This window comes from Lolium rigidum, chromosome 7, assembly GCF_022539505.1.
Source record: "Lolium rigidum isolate FL_2022 chromosome 7, APGP_CSIRO_Lrig_0.1, whole genome shotgun sequence".
Taxonomy (NCBI): domain Eukaryota; kingdom Viridiplantae; phylum Streptophyta; class Magnoliopsida; order Poales; family Poaceae; genus Lolium; species Lolium rigidum.
Window position 1 is genome coordinate 344,764,555 of NC_061514.1, and position 14,708 is coordinate 344,779,262.

At 46.6% G+C, this 14,708-nt stretch overlaps 1 protein-coding gene across 1 annotated transcript; it reads left to right on the forward strand.

The window, feature by feature from the left end:
• Positions 1-5,711: 5,711 nt before the first annotated feature.
• Positions 5,712-9,501, forward strand: LOC124670428 (phospho-2-dehydro-3-deoxyheptonate aldolase 2, chloroplastic-like). The gene is made up of 5 exons (XM_047206932.1): positions 5,712-6,248; positions 6,355-6,632; positions 7,932-8,208; positions 8,310-8,555; positions 8,961-9,501. Exons 1-5 carry the CDS (start codon positions 5,727-5,729, stop codon positions 9,237-9,239), a joined length of 1,602 nt encoding a protein of 533 aa, XP_047062888.1. The 5' UTR covers positions 5,712-5,726; the 3' UTR covers positions 9,240-9,501.
• The last annotated feature ends 5,207 nt before the right edge of the window (positions 9,502-14,708 follow it).

The following is a 14,708-nucleotide window of genomic DNA, read 5'->3' on the forward strand; positions in this document are numbered from 1 at the left end:
ATAGCATCGATCAAAGGGATTTGCAAGAATAAAGGTTTCATCCAATCACAAAATTTATTGTAGTGTTCTTCTTCCTTTGATTTTAGTTTCTTAGCAGGAAAAGGCATTTGCTTTTGCACCCAAGGTTCCCTTTCATTACCATGTTTCTTAGCAATAAAATCTTCTTTAGTATACTTTTTATTTTTATCTCGCTTTTCAGGTTCATTTTCAACTTCTTCTTTATCAGAAACATCATTCTTATCATTACCATTATTATTATCATGTTCATTACCACTTTCAGTTTCAGCATCACAAATAGAAATACTATTAGGATCATTAACAGGTTCAGAGGATTCTACAACATTTTTATGTTTCTTCTTCTTTTTCTTAGAAGGAGCTCTAGGTTCAATGCGTTGAGAATCTTGTTCAATTCTTTTGGGATGCCCTTCAGGATATAGAGGATCCCGGGTAGAGACACCACCTCTAGTTGTTACTTCATAAGCATGTTTCTCTTTAGAATTATTTTGTAATAAGTCATTTTGCACTTTAGTGAGTTGATCAATTTGAGTTTGAACCATTTGAAAATGTTTAACAAGCATCTTAACATCATTGGAGGTTCTCTCCACAATATCATGCAAATTGCTAATAGCTTGAGAATTTTCCATTAGATGATTCTCTACTCTCATATTAAAATTTTCTTGCTTAACAATATAATTATCAAACTCATCTAAGCATTGCGCAGGAGGTTTTGAATACGGAATATCTTCCCTAGTAAAGCGTTGAAGGGAGTTTACCTCAATCATGGATGAAGGGGGAATTATCTCACATATATCTTCTATGGGAGGTAGATTCTTCACATCTTCGTATTTAATACCTTTCTCCTTGAGAGATCTTGGCTTCCCTCATATCTTCATCATTCAATTTAATTAAACCCCTCTTCTTCAATATTGGCGTTGGAGTTGGTTCAGGCGTAGTCCAATCATCATGATTCCTGCCTATTTTAGCCAATAATTCTTCGACTTCGTGCGGAGTTCTTTTCCGAAAACACAACCAGACACAACTATCCAAATATGCCCTAGACTCAATGGTTAGTCCACTATAAAATATATCAAGTAGATCATTCTTTTCTAGATCATGTCCAGGTCGAGCTCTGATAAGAGAACAAAATCTTGCCCAAGCCTCATGCAATTTCTCTTCATCTCCCTGGTCAAATCTATAAATTCTCTGTAAAGCAATATGTTGAGCACTAGCAGGAAAGTATTTTCGAAAGAAAACATCACGCAAATCAGCTTGGATTTTTAATAGAACCGGGAGGCAAACTATTATACCAAGTTTTAGCATCATCCTTTAATGAGAAAGGAAAAATTTTAACGACAAAGTAAGTACGCATCTTGATATCATCGGAAAACAAACTACTCATAGAAGAAAGTTCAATCATGTGTTCTACAAGCACTTTCTTTTTCGGTACCACAAAAGGGTGCTTTCTCTACAATAGCTATATGAGATAGATCAAGAGAAAAATCATAATCTTTATCCTTAATGCATATAGGAGATGTGGCAAATTTAGGATCGAGAGATAACTTATGTCTAACAAGTATATTGTGTGAGGAACTTTTTAATTTTACTTGCATCAGCAGTAGCATTGCATCTATTAATAAGATCATCATTAAGCTCCACATAATCTTCATCGAGATCATCACTAGAATAATCAAGTTCGGGTGAACTAACAGGTGTAGTAGCATCAGGAGTTTCGAGCATTTTCAATTTGTCTAGACCTAGCAATTGTAGCATCTAGAAAGGATCCCAATGAACCACTATCATCAAGCACAACAGAAATATTATCAATATTATGAGAGTTTTCAGATTCAGCGAAGTACCGAAGCATGTGAAGCATGTGGTGGTGAAACAAGTTTATCAATCACAGATGGTGAATCAAGAGCAGCAGAGGTACTTAGAGTTGTACCTTTTCTTGTAGTGGATGGTAATATGGCGACCTTAGTATCGCGAGGTTTACCCATGATGGAGAATTTGCAGCGAACAATATAAATCCAAGTGAACTTCCAAATAAAGCTATGCTCCCCAGCAACGGCGCCGAAAAACGATCTTGATGACCCACAAGTATAGGGGATCGCAACGGTCTTCGCGGGTAGTAAAACCCAATTTGTTGATTCGACACAAGGGGAGACAAAGAATACTTGAAAGCCTTAACGACTGGAGTTGTCGATTCAGCTGCACTGGAAACGGACTTGCTCGCAAGAGTTTATCGGTAGTAACAGCTTTATAGCGAGTAGCGTAGTGAAATAACGAGCAGCAGAGTAACGTAAACGAGACAGTAGTGATTATAGTAAACAACAGGATTAAAATACTCGTAGGCACGGGGACGGATAACGGGCGTTGCATGGATGAGAGAAACTCACGTAACAATCAAGCGTGGCATTTGCGGATAATAATAAAACGGTGTCTAAGTACAAAGCAATCAATAGGCATGTGTTCCAATTATAGTCGTACATGCTCGCAATGAGAAACTTGCACAACATCTTTTGTCCTACCAGCCGGTGGCAGCCGGGCCTCAAGGGAATCTACTCGGATATTAAGGTACTCCTTTTAATAGAGCACGGAGCAAAGCATTAACACTCCGTGAACACATGTGATCCTCACATCACTACCATCCCCTCCGGTTGTCCCGATTTCGTCACTTCGGGGCCATTGGTTCCGGACGACGACATGTGTATACAACTTGCAGGTAAGACCATAAACAATGAATATCATGATAAAATAATAACATGTTCAGATCTGAGATCATGGCACTCGGGCCCTAGTGACAAGCATTAAGCATAACAAGTTGCAACAATATCATCAAAGTACCAATTACGGACACTAGGCACTATGCCCTAACAATCTTATACTATTACATGACCAATCTCATCCAATCCCTACCATCCCCTTCAGCCTACAGCGGGGGAATTACTCACACATGGATGGGGGAAACATGGCTGGTTGATGAAGAGGCGTCGGTGGTGATGGTGGCGATGATCTCCTCCAATTCCCCGTCCCGGCGGAGTGCCAGAACGGAGACTTCTCGCTCCCGAGACGGAGTTTCGCGATGTGGCGGCGTTCTGGAGGGTTTCTGGCGACTTCGACTTCTCTCCGTGCGTTTTTAGGTCGAGGCCGATAAGTAGTCCGAAGGAGGGCGTCGGAGGCCGGCCGAGGGGCCACACGCTAGGGCCGCGCGCCCCCTCCTGGGCCGCGCCGCCCTAGGGGTGTGGGGCCCTCGGGCCTCCACCCGACTTGCCCTTCGGCTCCGTGAGTTTTCGGGAAAATAGGGCCTTCTGTCAAAATCCCGAGGTTTTTCCTGAAAGTTGGATTTCTGCACAAAAACGAGACACCAAAACAATTCTGCTGAAAACAGCGTTAGTCCATGTTAGTTGCATCCAAAATACACAAATTAGAGGCAAAACAATAGCAAAAGTGTTCGGGAAAGTAGATACGTTTTGGACGTATCATCCCCCAAAGCGTCCCCCAAAGGGATTTGGGGCGCGCTGGACCAAAAAAACGTTCTAGCCGCGTCCCCCAAAGCCCATTTTTGTCCGGCGCCCCCCGATACGGTGTCCGGCGCCCCGAGCCCGTCCCCGTCCCCGTCCCACAGGGGACGCTCCGGGCACGCCGGACACAACGAAAAGCGAGGCGGGGACTGGCGGGGACGACCCGTCAGCGGCACAGTTAATTTTAACCTAACCGTCGCCTACCTCGCGACGGAAGTTATTCGCGCGCAGTGACACACGGCGGCATCTTGGCCTTAATGGCGACGGAGGGGCAGGCGAGACGTCTCGTCGGTGCTGCGCAGCCTCCACGCGTCACCGGCGTTCGCACGCCACCGCCCGTTCCCGCGCTTTCTTCCCGCCTCTTCTCGCCTGTTCCCGCGCTTTCTTCCCGACGCCGGCGTCTATAAAAGGTCTCCCGGCTCAATGGTAGCCACCACACCCCGCCGGCAACAAACACAACCCTCGTCGCTCCACCGCCGTCTCCTCCACCACCAGTGGCAATGGCAAACCGCCCCGGCGCTGGCCACTTCCCTCCACCGCCGTCTCCTCCACTTGCAGTCCCGGAAACGCAGGTCGACACCGACCCCGCGGCCCGGGAAGAGCGGTGGCGTGCACACCGTCAACAACGGCTGGAGGCAATGCAGCAGCAGGCCCGCCAGCAGCGGGAGGTGGCGCATGCGGCGGATCTAGCGGCGTTCTGCGCCCATGGCCCCGCTGCTGGCGAGGCCGCGGCGGCAGCAGCGTGGCACGAGAAGCAGTGCGACACCGGTGCGGCGTCTGACGCCTCGACGGGACAAGAGGCGCAACGGTGCCGGTACCGGGAGGAGATAGAGCAGCGGTGGGCTGACGAGCGCCGGCGCCAGCGCGTTGAGCGGGATGCGCTGTACCGAGATTGGCGGGAGTCGATCGAGCGCCAGCAGGAGCTGGCGGCGGAGGAGCGTCGGCAGCGGGAGGCGGCGCTAGCGGCGATCTGGGGGAGGCGGGCGGACCAGTTGGCGGCGGCGATGATGGAGGCGCCAACAGATGTGGAGGACGATGCGCCAATGGAGGAGGAGGAGGCCGAGGCGGAGGAGACCGAGGTAGAGGACGACGACGACGAGTTCGAGTGGTCCGACGACGACGGGCCGCACCCGGACGAGACGGCCGATCAGCAACGCGTGCTCGTCGAGTCCTTCGAGTCGGAGAAGAAGCTCCAGGACGACGGCCGTGCCCGCGAAGAGGCGCAGTTTCTACGCGGCCGCCGAGCTCTCCTCCGGGCGGCGCGGCGAGGGAGGGCGGAGGAGGACGCGCGGCGGGAACGGAGCCGTTGGGCCACCGCCGAACGCAAGGAGAGGAGGCGCGCGCAGGAGGAGCTGCGGCGTAGGGGAGGCGACGACGGGGTGGGGCCGTCGAACGCACCGCCGGACGGTCAGTAGTCTAGGTTTAGATGAAATCTAGCCGTTTTCATTCAAACTTTGTAATATATAATCAAAATTGAATGAAAACCTTTATTTTCGTGCACCAATATTCATTTGGGGGCGGCGTTTGGGGGACGCGGCTGGGGAGCGACGTCCACTAAACGCGGCACGAACAAAACACGTCCCCCAAACGCTTAATCCGGCGCGGTTTGGGGACGCGGCTGGAGATACTCTTATGTTCTTATTATTCAATGAAAACAAGTTATTTACTCTACAACACTTCTTTGAAAAATGAAGAAAATAAGAAGGGAAAATACAGATCTTGCCGTTTCCGGTCTGGCCTCGCGGATACGTGCGTGCACACACGTCTCCCGATACGTAGACGAGCTGTACTGACCAAAGCCACCGTGTACGCATCAAGCAGTCCAAAGCTACCCCACCACCCGTGCGCCGCGGCCCCATTTTGTCATACTCGCCACCTACCTCCTCCCAAAGTATCTTTCCACGTCCGGATTCATCCCGTCTCCACCAGATCCACACAACATCCCCAAACTACCCTCGCCACTTCTCGCCGCTCTTGTCCGTCCTACGAATCCCCCACGTCCCGTCGTCGTCCTCTCGCCGCCAACTACCAAAATCCCTCGCCCCGCCCCGCCACCAACCCTCCCCCACCACCCCCGCTCGCCGGCCGCCTGCATATAAACCCCGGGATCGCCACCTCCATCCCCAGACCACACTCCTCCTCCCTCCGCACCCGCCCCACCTACCACCTCCAGCCGCCGCTGCATCTCGCGCCCCACCCACCACAATGGCGCTCGCCACCAACACCGCCACCACCGCCGCCGCGCTCTCCGGCGGCGCGGCGCAGCCCCGCCGCGCGGGCTTCCTCCCGCTCAAGCGCCGCACCATCTCCGCGTTGCACGCCGCCGACCCGTCCCGCAACACCTCCGTCCCCGCGGCCGCCAAGACCTCCTCCCCGACCCTCGCCCCCGAGGCCCCGGCCGCCCCGGCCGCCCCGGCCGCCGCCTGGGCCGTCGACAGCTGGAAGTCCCGCAAGGCGCTGCAGCTGCCCGAGTACCCGGACCAGGCGGCGCTCGACGCCGTGCTGCACACCGTCGAGACCTTCCCGCCCATCGTCTTCGCCGGCGAGGCGCGCCACCTCGAGGACCGCCTCGCCGAGGCCGCCATGGGCCGCGCCTTCGTGCTCCAGGGCGGCGACTGCGCCGAGAGCTTCAAGGAGTTCAACGCCAACAACATCCGCGACACCTTCCGCGTCCTCCTCCAGATGGGCGCCGTACTCATGTTCGGCGGACAGGTCCCCGTCGTCAAGGTACCCACCCAAACCTCTCACACGCCAATCAACCAACCAACAAACAAATTCGCGAGATCTGATCAGATCCGCTCCATATATTTCCCCTTTCGCGCGTGGTTGGTAGGTGGGCAGGATGGCCGGCCAGTTCGCCAAGCCCAGGTCCGGCAACTTCGAGGAGAAGGACGGGGTCAAGCTGCCCAGCTACAGGGGCGACAACATCAACGGCGACGCCTTCGACGTCAAGAGCCGCACCCCGGACCCCGAGAGGATGATCAGGGCCTACGCGCAGTCGGTCGCCACGCTCAACTTGCTCCGCGCCTTCGCCACCGGAGGATACGCCGCGATGCAGCGGGTCATCCAGTGGAACCTCGATTTCATGGACCACAACGAGCAGGGAGACAGGTGACAAATTATTACCCTGCCTGCTACTATTGTTTACCAAAGCTTTTTCGTTTGGAGCGTGCCTAGTCGCTGTCCTGTTAAAAGATCAGTGATCACCCTCTGGAATTTCTTCCACATATCTCCTTATCACACGATAAGGCAACTGATAGCTTGCTGCTACAAGTATCAACCTCCCCCTTATAGTATATACGTTGCCATGCCAGTAACGAGTGGTGAACATGTTTTTGAAATGCCTAGATATTTTAATTTGTAGCTGGAATAACAAGTAAAGAAAACTTAGAAAAGCATTTTACGTGGTTCTTCACTGCTTGCCAATGTATAACAAATCACGTGGTAGTTCTCGGTTCATCAATTGTTGGTTGGTAGGAGTGGTAGTAAGGCTGGTGCCAATGCATCACCACACTATAGCCTCGCCACGTCAGCTCTCGCCCCCACTCTCACACTACTCTCACCCCACGGTGCCAGTGCACGGGCTATAGTGCCATCTCTCACCCCACTCTCGCCTCACTCTCGCCTCCCTACCGCCCCCACTAGCACCACTATCGCCCCTCTCACGCCTCGCTGTCGCCCCAACGCGGGCGGTAGCCGGGCGGCAGCGGGCGGCAGCCGCCCGGCGCCAGCCCCAGCGCCCGGCGCTGGCGTCCCGCCCCACTCCCGCCCGCCTCTCGCCCCAAACCGGGCGCTACCGCCTCCACTCCCGCCCCCATTGGCACCAGCCTTAGAGTGTGCTGAAACTTTCGCTTTCGATGTCCCTTTCTTTTGAGCGGTCCTCCACTCCACCTAACTTTATGAATAATTCATCAGAAAGTTGCTCGTTTTGAGCTGTATATATAAAAATGGGATACCACGATAGGTACACTATTGTTGGTTACCAAGTCATGCAAATCTATGAACCTTCATAGTTGTCCTGTGTTGGAGAATATTATTAGAATATTCCACTCGCCCATGAAATTCTTGTGCTTTCACTTAAACAGCAAAATCCTTGTTTGGAATCAAAGGCTTGCATAGGTAAGTCAAATAAGATATATTGATGAAGTGTTCTTACTTCTCTGGAAAAGTTGGTGCTCTAACAAAATTCTTAGCGAGTCATCGTCAGAATAAGGCATTAATAAAATGAAATGCTGTTGACATCGGTAGTAAGATTAGATTGTTGATTAACTGCAGAAATGCTATTACAGTAGCATATTTTGCTGTGTATCTGACTGTTTAGTTTGCAAAGATATTGTGTTTGTAAATCGCAATTGCTTGATAGAGAGATTATCTAATGATCTGAGTGCTTCAATGGAATGATGTGTATAGGTACCGTGAGTTGGCACATAGGGTGGACGAGGCTCTTGGCTTCATGACTGCAGCTGGGCTGGGGATAGACCATCCGATAATGACGACTACTGACTTCTGGACATCCCACGAGTGTCTCCTCTTGCCCTATGAGCAGGCTCTTACCCGTGAGGATTCCACAAGTGGCCTTTTCTATGACTGCTCAGCTCACATGCTGTGGGTTGGTGAGCGCACCCGTCAACTCGATGGGGCTCATGTTGAATTCCTCCGTGGTATTGCCAACCCCCTTGGCATAAAGGTAGCACTGAATTCATTTGAAGATTGGCAAAGTGAAATCTAAATGCTGTTTTGACTGTTGCGGATGATGACATTCAATTAACATTAACTTGTGGAATGTAGGTGAGCGACAAAATGGACCCCGCTGAATTGGTGAAGCTGATTGACATTTTGAACCCATCAAACAAGCCGGGAAGGATCACCATAATTACAAGGATGGGAGCTGAGAACATGAGGGTGAAGTTGCCTCATCTCATCCGCGCTGTCCGCAATTCTGGACAGATTGTTACATGGATTACTGATCCCATGCACGGAAACACAATCAAGGCGCCATGTGGTCTTAAGACTCGTCCATTCGACTCCATTATGGTGAGTAATCTTTCTACTCTGGAGCCTACTGCATTCTTGGACGTTGTGGATGAACTCATGATATGACGTATTAAGGAGTAGAAATATGTTTCTTTCTCAGTCACATGTTCTCTGATGATCCAAAATCCTTATGAATCGTTGCGGGTATAACTAATAATCTGACTTCATACATTCTCTCTCTGGGTGCATATATTTGTCCCCAGTACTCATTGGTCCATTTGTAGGATAGTTTGCCTCTTGCCCTTTCTGCTGCATAAATCACTACATAATGTTGAGTAAATCGCAAAGTGTAAAAGTTCACTCTAAATAGATTGGCTGCAACCACGAGTTTGTATTTGTTAAACATTATTTGCAGTAAATTGGAAGTTTATTTGTCCTAACATGAACTTATATGTTGATCAACAGAACGAGGTACGAGCATTCTTCGACGTGCACGATCAAGAAGGAAGCCACCCAGGAGGTATCCACCTTGAAATGACTGGACAGAATGTAACCGAGTGCATCGGTGGATCACGGACCGTGACCTTCGATGACCTGGGTGACCGGTACCACACCCACTGCGACCCAAGGCTGAACGCCTCCCAATCTCTGGAGCTTGCCTTCATCATAGCTGAGAGACTCAGGAAGAGGAGGATGCAATCAGGGCTCACAAACAACCTGCCACTGCCTCCACTGGCCTTCTAAACCCTAAGCAGGGGAGTAGCAGGGAGGAGGGGTTAGATAGTTTCAATTTGCAACCGGTGGCCGATGCGCATTCAATCGAGTTTGTATGGTGGGTGCTCTTTTGCACAAGCTGTAAGATTATGAGATATTTGTACTTGTCGAGTACAGTAGCATACTCGTGGTACTATACTATGTTTTGCTTTTTTTGTTCTATTTTTGAATGTTTGTTCTGCTTTAGCTTTTGGTGACTGGAGATAATAAAGATGAGTGCCCTTGGTGAATATATGCTCTCATTGTTCCATCTCTCTGATGATGTCAAATGTGTCTTGCTGTCCAGCATGGTTCTCGTGGAAATTGCAGATGAAAGAAATTGCCCTGGCAAAGTTATGTTTCGAGACGTTTTTTTTATTGCTGTCTGGTCAATTGCGTTGTGCATCTCCTCTGGTACAGGCATCTGCCGCCGAAGTGCCTCGCTGCTGGACGCTGGTACAAGCCATCTTGAAGGTATGAGCCGTCACTTCAAATCAGCTGTTTTCTTGCACTGATTTGACGAAGTATAAGTTTTCACTTGTACTGTGCTATAGACCACAATGACAGATTAATTCAATTCAGCACGAATTCTGAATAATAAACTTTCTGACGGTACATCATGTTCATGTCCACTGTATATGTGATAGTTCATGCACCTTACCATACAAATCTCAAATATTTTGGACATAGTGTGACTACAAAGCAGATAAGTTTGTTCTCAAAAGGAAATCTGAAAGCTAACAGCATGTGTGCAAAGCATCGACTAATATATCCACCATCTCTAAGTTTGGTCTACTCAGCCAGACAAGGATTAACTGATTTATAGCATCAACGGAGCCGAAAAGGTAGTACAATTCAGCTTACCTTTTATTTAAATTAACAAATGCTATTCTCTATATATTCACGATGTGATAGTCTACATCATGAATAGGTACTACTGTTGCATTAAGGCTGCTATCATATAAATACTACACTTCTATACCTACTAAACATAAGTAAGCTTGATTGGGTGAATGCTGGAATTACTTTAAGTGTTTGATTAAACTTCTTTCGATCATATGTTTCTAATTTATATAATGACTTTGCTTCGTATGTTACTGATCTTGTCTTGCTCAGAGGCATATGTATTTTGGTATGTTCACCGATGTGTAATTAGGCGCTGAATCTTGTTTACTCACTTTGAAGCCCCGGTGTGGTCACATGCGCAACATAACTAAATGATCGAAGGTGTTAAGATACATGGGACTGGGAGTTAGCATTTTCCCCTTGTGAAAAGAAAAGCATGTAGAAAGCCTCTTATGAGAATATTTTTTGTTAGCAAGCTAATTTCTGATATGAAGAACAGCATATTTCTTCAACAGTTCAACTCTTACATTGTCTCTCAATCTGAGTCTTCTCTAATGCAGTTGTAGGCAGCTTATACAATTATTTCTTGACTTTTTTTTACAGAGTTGAAGGACTCTTCAGTTTGCAGTTGGTCATCACCTTCCTACGCGGCTCGTTTATGTGGTACTAGAGGATAAAACAAATATCCACCAAGATTTTATCTAATATTCTGATTTTCTGTCATTTTAATCTGTGGAGTCTTTAAGAGATATTTTTTTCACTCTTATGCAATAACTATTAAATATTATTCAAAAAACATGGATAGCTCTTTGAATTCTTAAAAGATAAGTTTTCATTCTTGTGAAATAACTATTGTATATATTCAAACAACAAACGTGGATAGATCTTTATATGTCTATGTAAAACTCTTCATCAGCCAATTAGGAGGGATTTGATTAGAAGATCTTCTTGGCGTTGCTAATTTGTGATGGAATGTAAGGGGTTTTGTTTAGATTACTCGGTGATCATAGTATTTGCAAATACAGACCAGTATAACTCCTGACACCCAATGGAGCATGTATTCCCTATGTATTTAAATAACAATAAAAAATTAAATTACAATTCCCAACTAAGTGCTGCCTTCACAACACCTACATATATATGCTTAAAGGTCGCCAATTGGCTTAATATTCTGCTATACTTTTTGTTGGAGTGTAAAAGCAGCAAACAATGTACCTGACAGAAGAAAAGCATGATGCACAAATGAACAACAGGTTTTTTTTTGAAGGGGATGAAAAACACAAAATTGTAAGAGAACTAGAAGATGATCCATGCACTATAATATCACCTGGACACGGGCGTCCATGTACTGCATCTGCATGCTCGGGGGATTATCTTATACATGCGAGATAGAGCCTACGAGGAAGATGATGTGCATTATGTATATGCCAGTTTATTAATCAAAGTTGTTCCCAGTTCAAAGGTCAAGGATGCTTAGACATGGTCTGTCAGGTTTATTGGTTTCTCAACGTGGCACAAGAATACTGTTAAGATTACAGAGACTAGCATGGGTGACCACATTGATCGAGCAACAGGTTAGAGCATGTAGCATTTAATTCCAAACGACGATGCTAAAGTTTCTGACACTTGTGATGTGTATTTGCGAAAAAAAGGGGAAATCAAAAAACATTGAATCTACAGCAGAACAATGTAGAGCACAAATCTCAAGCAGCAAAAAAACCTAGAGTGGCGACAGACTGCCAGATGGAATCCATTTACTCTGTATCCAACCAAGGATTCTGCAAACGACTCCCAAATTACACCCAATGTGCTATTAGGTGGTAGTATGCGCCAAGAGGTCCCATGAACGCCTCAAGCCTTGGTTGTCGGGCCGTGGGATATGGCTGCTGGTGCCGCTGCTCTGTACTGCGGCAGAGGAGAGAGCGCCTTGACGACGATGCTAATGTTGAACCTGATCGGTCCTTTGCATTGTACGCACAGAGCGCCACCGCAGCAACCTGCAGATGACTGAGTGCAAGGAGTATCATCAGTGACACCATTGTTCATCAAGATGATAAATACGAAACAATGTAAAATATCATACACAGAGAGTGGATGAGGGAGATAGGCCTCAACCCCTCCCTTCGGAGGATATTGTCGCTTCAACCTAGGATCTATGCATTGCTTGACCTTATCTTGCCAATATTGGAGTGGCCTGAAGATAAATTTGCACAACTAGGCTAGTTATGGAAACCTTATATTGGTTCTGAACTTGCTGCTACATACTCCCTCCGGTCCTTTTTAATTGACTCGAATTTAGTACAAAGTTGTACTAAATCCGAGTCAATTAAAAGAGAACGGAGGGAGTAGGTCCTAGCTATGGATCAATACCACCTGGAAATAGCCAGAATTTGAGCCATTAGAGAAATTCAAATTCTTAAAAGAAAAAATGTGTGGATGGTTATCATCCAATTTTTGGTTAGGTTTGGTGCTCAGACACGAAATGCCCAAATGGTGTAAGTACTCAAAGCTGAACTGAATTCTTGTTCTTCAGGTCGAGTAATCAGTTAAATAGGAGTAAATTTAAAAAATGAAAAGTGCTTTTGGATTTCAAAAAATTTGAAATTAAATACCCACGTGCATATAAACATTTTGAAGATACGGTAGAAATTTTGGAGGAAAATATGTTGTATTTTGAGCTATACAAAAAAACAAATTTCTGACAAATATATGCCCCTATACGTAGACATAAACTTGTTTTTTTCATGTAGCTCAAAATACAACGGAATTTTTTACCGAAACTGCGCACGAGTATTCAGGACATGTGTACGTATTCATGAAATAAATGCGATGATTTCTTGAAACGTAAATATACATTTTTAAAATATTTTAAAAACTGAGAACACTAGTGCTCATGTGCACCAAATCTGCTTCCAAAAATTTACTAAATTTAAATCAGAACTAAGTATAACTAACTTTTAGCGAGAGTGTCAGTTTGCCAATGCGGATATCCAGTCAGCTAGTTACTGTCAGGATTTCCAATACTGAACTTGCAACAAGCTGCTTGGTACAGCTAGATACGAAGAAAAAAAATAGCGCGCTTAGTGGAATAGGGTGGCCCTTCTCTAAACGCAATGCAAGTTATAGCGTGCTATTAGCTATTTTGCAAAATAGCGTTTCGCAAAAAAAATAGAAAAATGACAGGTATATCATGTATATTAAGGATATTAGTACCTGAAAAATTATCCAGAGTAATAAATGCATAACTAATTATTTAGTTTTGACTACATCATATCAACACGTCTATCACTACTGAACTACCTTCCGTGCTGGCCAAGTTGGAGGAGATCATGTAGGGGTGAGACTAGATACGATGTTGCATTCTACGCAAGAGGCGACAGCTTGGCGGAGAAGACCATCGTCAGATCAATCTCGTGGTCGAGGCGCGCGTCCCCCTAATGCTTCTGTTCAGGACGTGCCGGGCGGAGGTGGCTGGGTGGAGCTGGAGGAGACTGGCGTTGATGTTGATGCCGCCACAGCCGCGACTTGTGGGGTGTCAAAAGTGGCTGCTAGGCAGTTTCCGACCTAGGGTTGAGTTGTGCTAGGTTGATACTGGAGGCTCGTGGGCTACCACTAGTTCCATAACCTTTTTAGCGCCGCTATAACGCTATAACTTTGCAACAAATAGCGAGCTTAGCGCCGCTAATAGTGACATTAGCGCCATAGCGAGCAAATTCTGCGTAGCATACCATTCACGCTGAAATAGCGCGCTATGTTTTCCATGCTAGATACCCTTAAACCTCTCTTTGTGTACCGGTAGAGCACCACCGGTCGGACCGCGGTCCCGCTATTTTCTTTATGTTTTTAGAGTTTCAGTTTTACAACTTGATATGGTAGACAATGGGAAAATAGCTACAGTGACAGCCAGATATAAGCTACAGTGATCCACCCGTTTCCATCTAGTCAGACGTTCGAGGCTGCAGGCATCACTTTTCTCTGTCAGCTGGCCAGTCATGGTATATACGCAACAAGTAGGAGCGTCAAAGTTAAAGAGATGCATGAAAACCAGGACGGCAACTATTTTCGGAATTCGTGCCAAGAATGCAAGTAAGCTTTTTGTTACGATGTTCCCATTAGGGGTGGAACAGCATTTTGTATACTTGATAATGTTAATTGTAATGTTGTTGGTTTGGTCATAATAAATTCTGCTTTTCCCCAATACTGAAGTACGTTCAATAACTATTTGATGAGTTGAGACTAGAATCAGATATTAGACATCTTATTATATAGTTCAATTTGTGTTTTCTAGTGACCCTGTCGTAACTGGATTATTTCTTAGCAACACTGTCTTTGTTGGCTTCACTTGATATGCCAAGAGAATATGAAGGGGTGTCAGCCTGAGGAGTGTTGTCTTCAGATTCAACTATTACTTCCTAAAATACTGAATTTTGTTATCATTTCCGTGCTATCTCGCCCCTCTAGATGAGTTAGTGTTTTGTTGCCCATACATTGCTGGATACGTTAATAAGATCACAAAGTTGTAAGTTGATTTTCAGTACATTGAAAATGAGAACCTCGTCAGAGAACGGGGAGCTTCCGCATTGCATTATAATCTTCACTACATTGATGGATGAG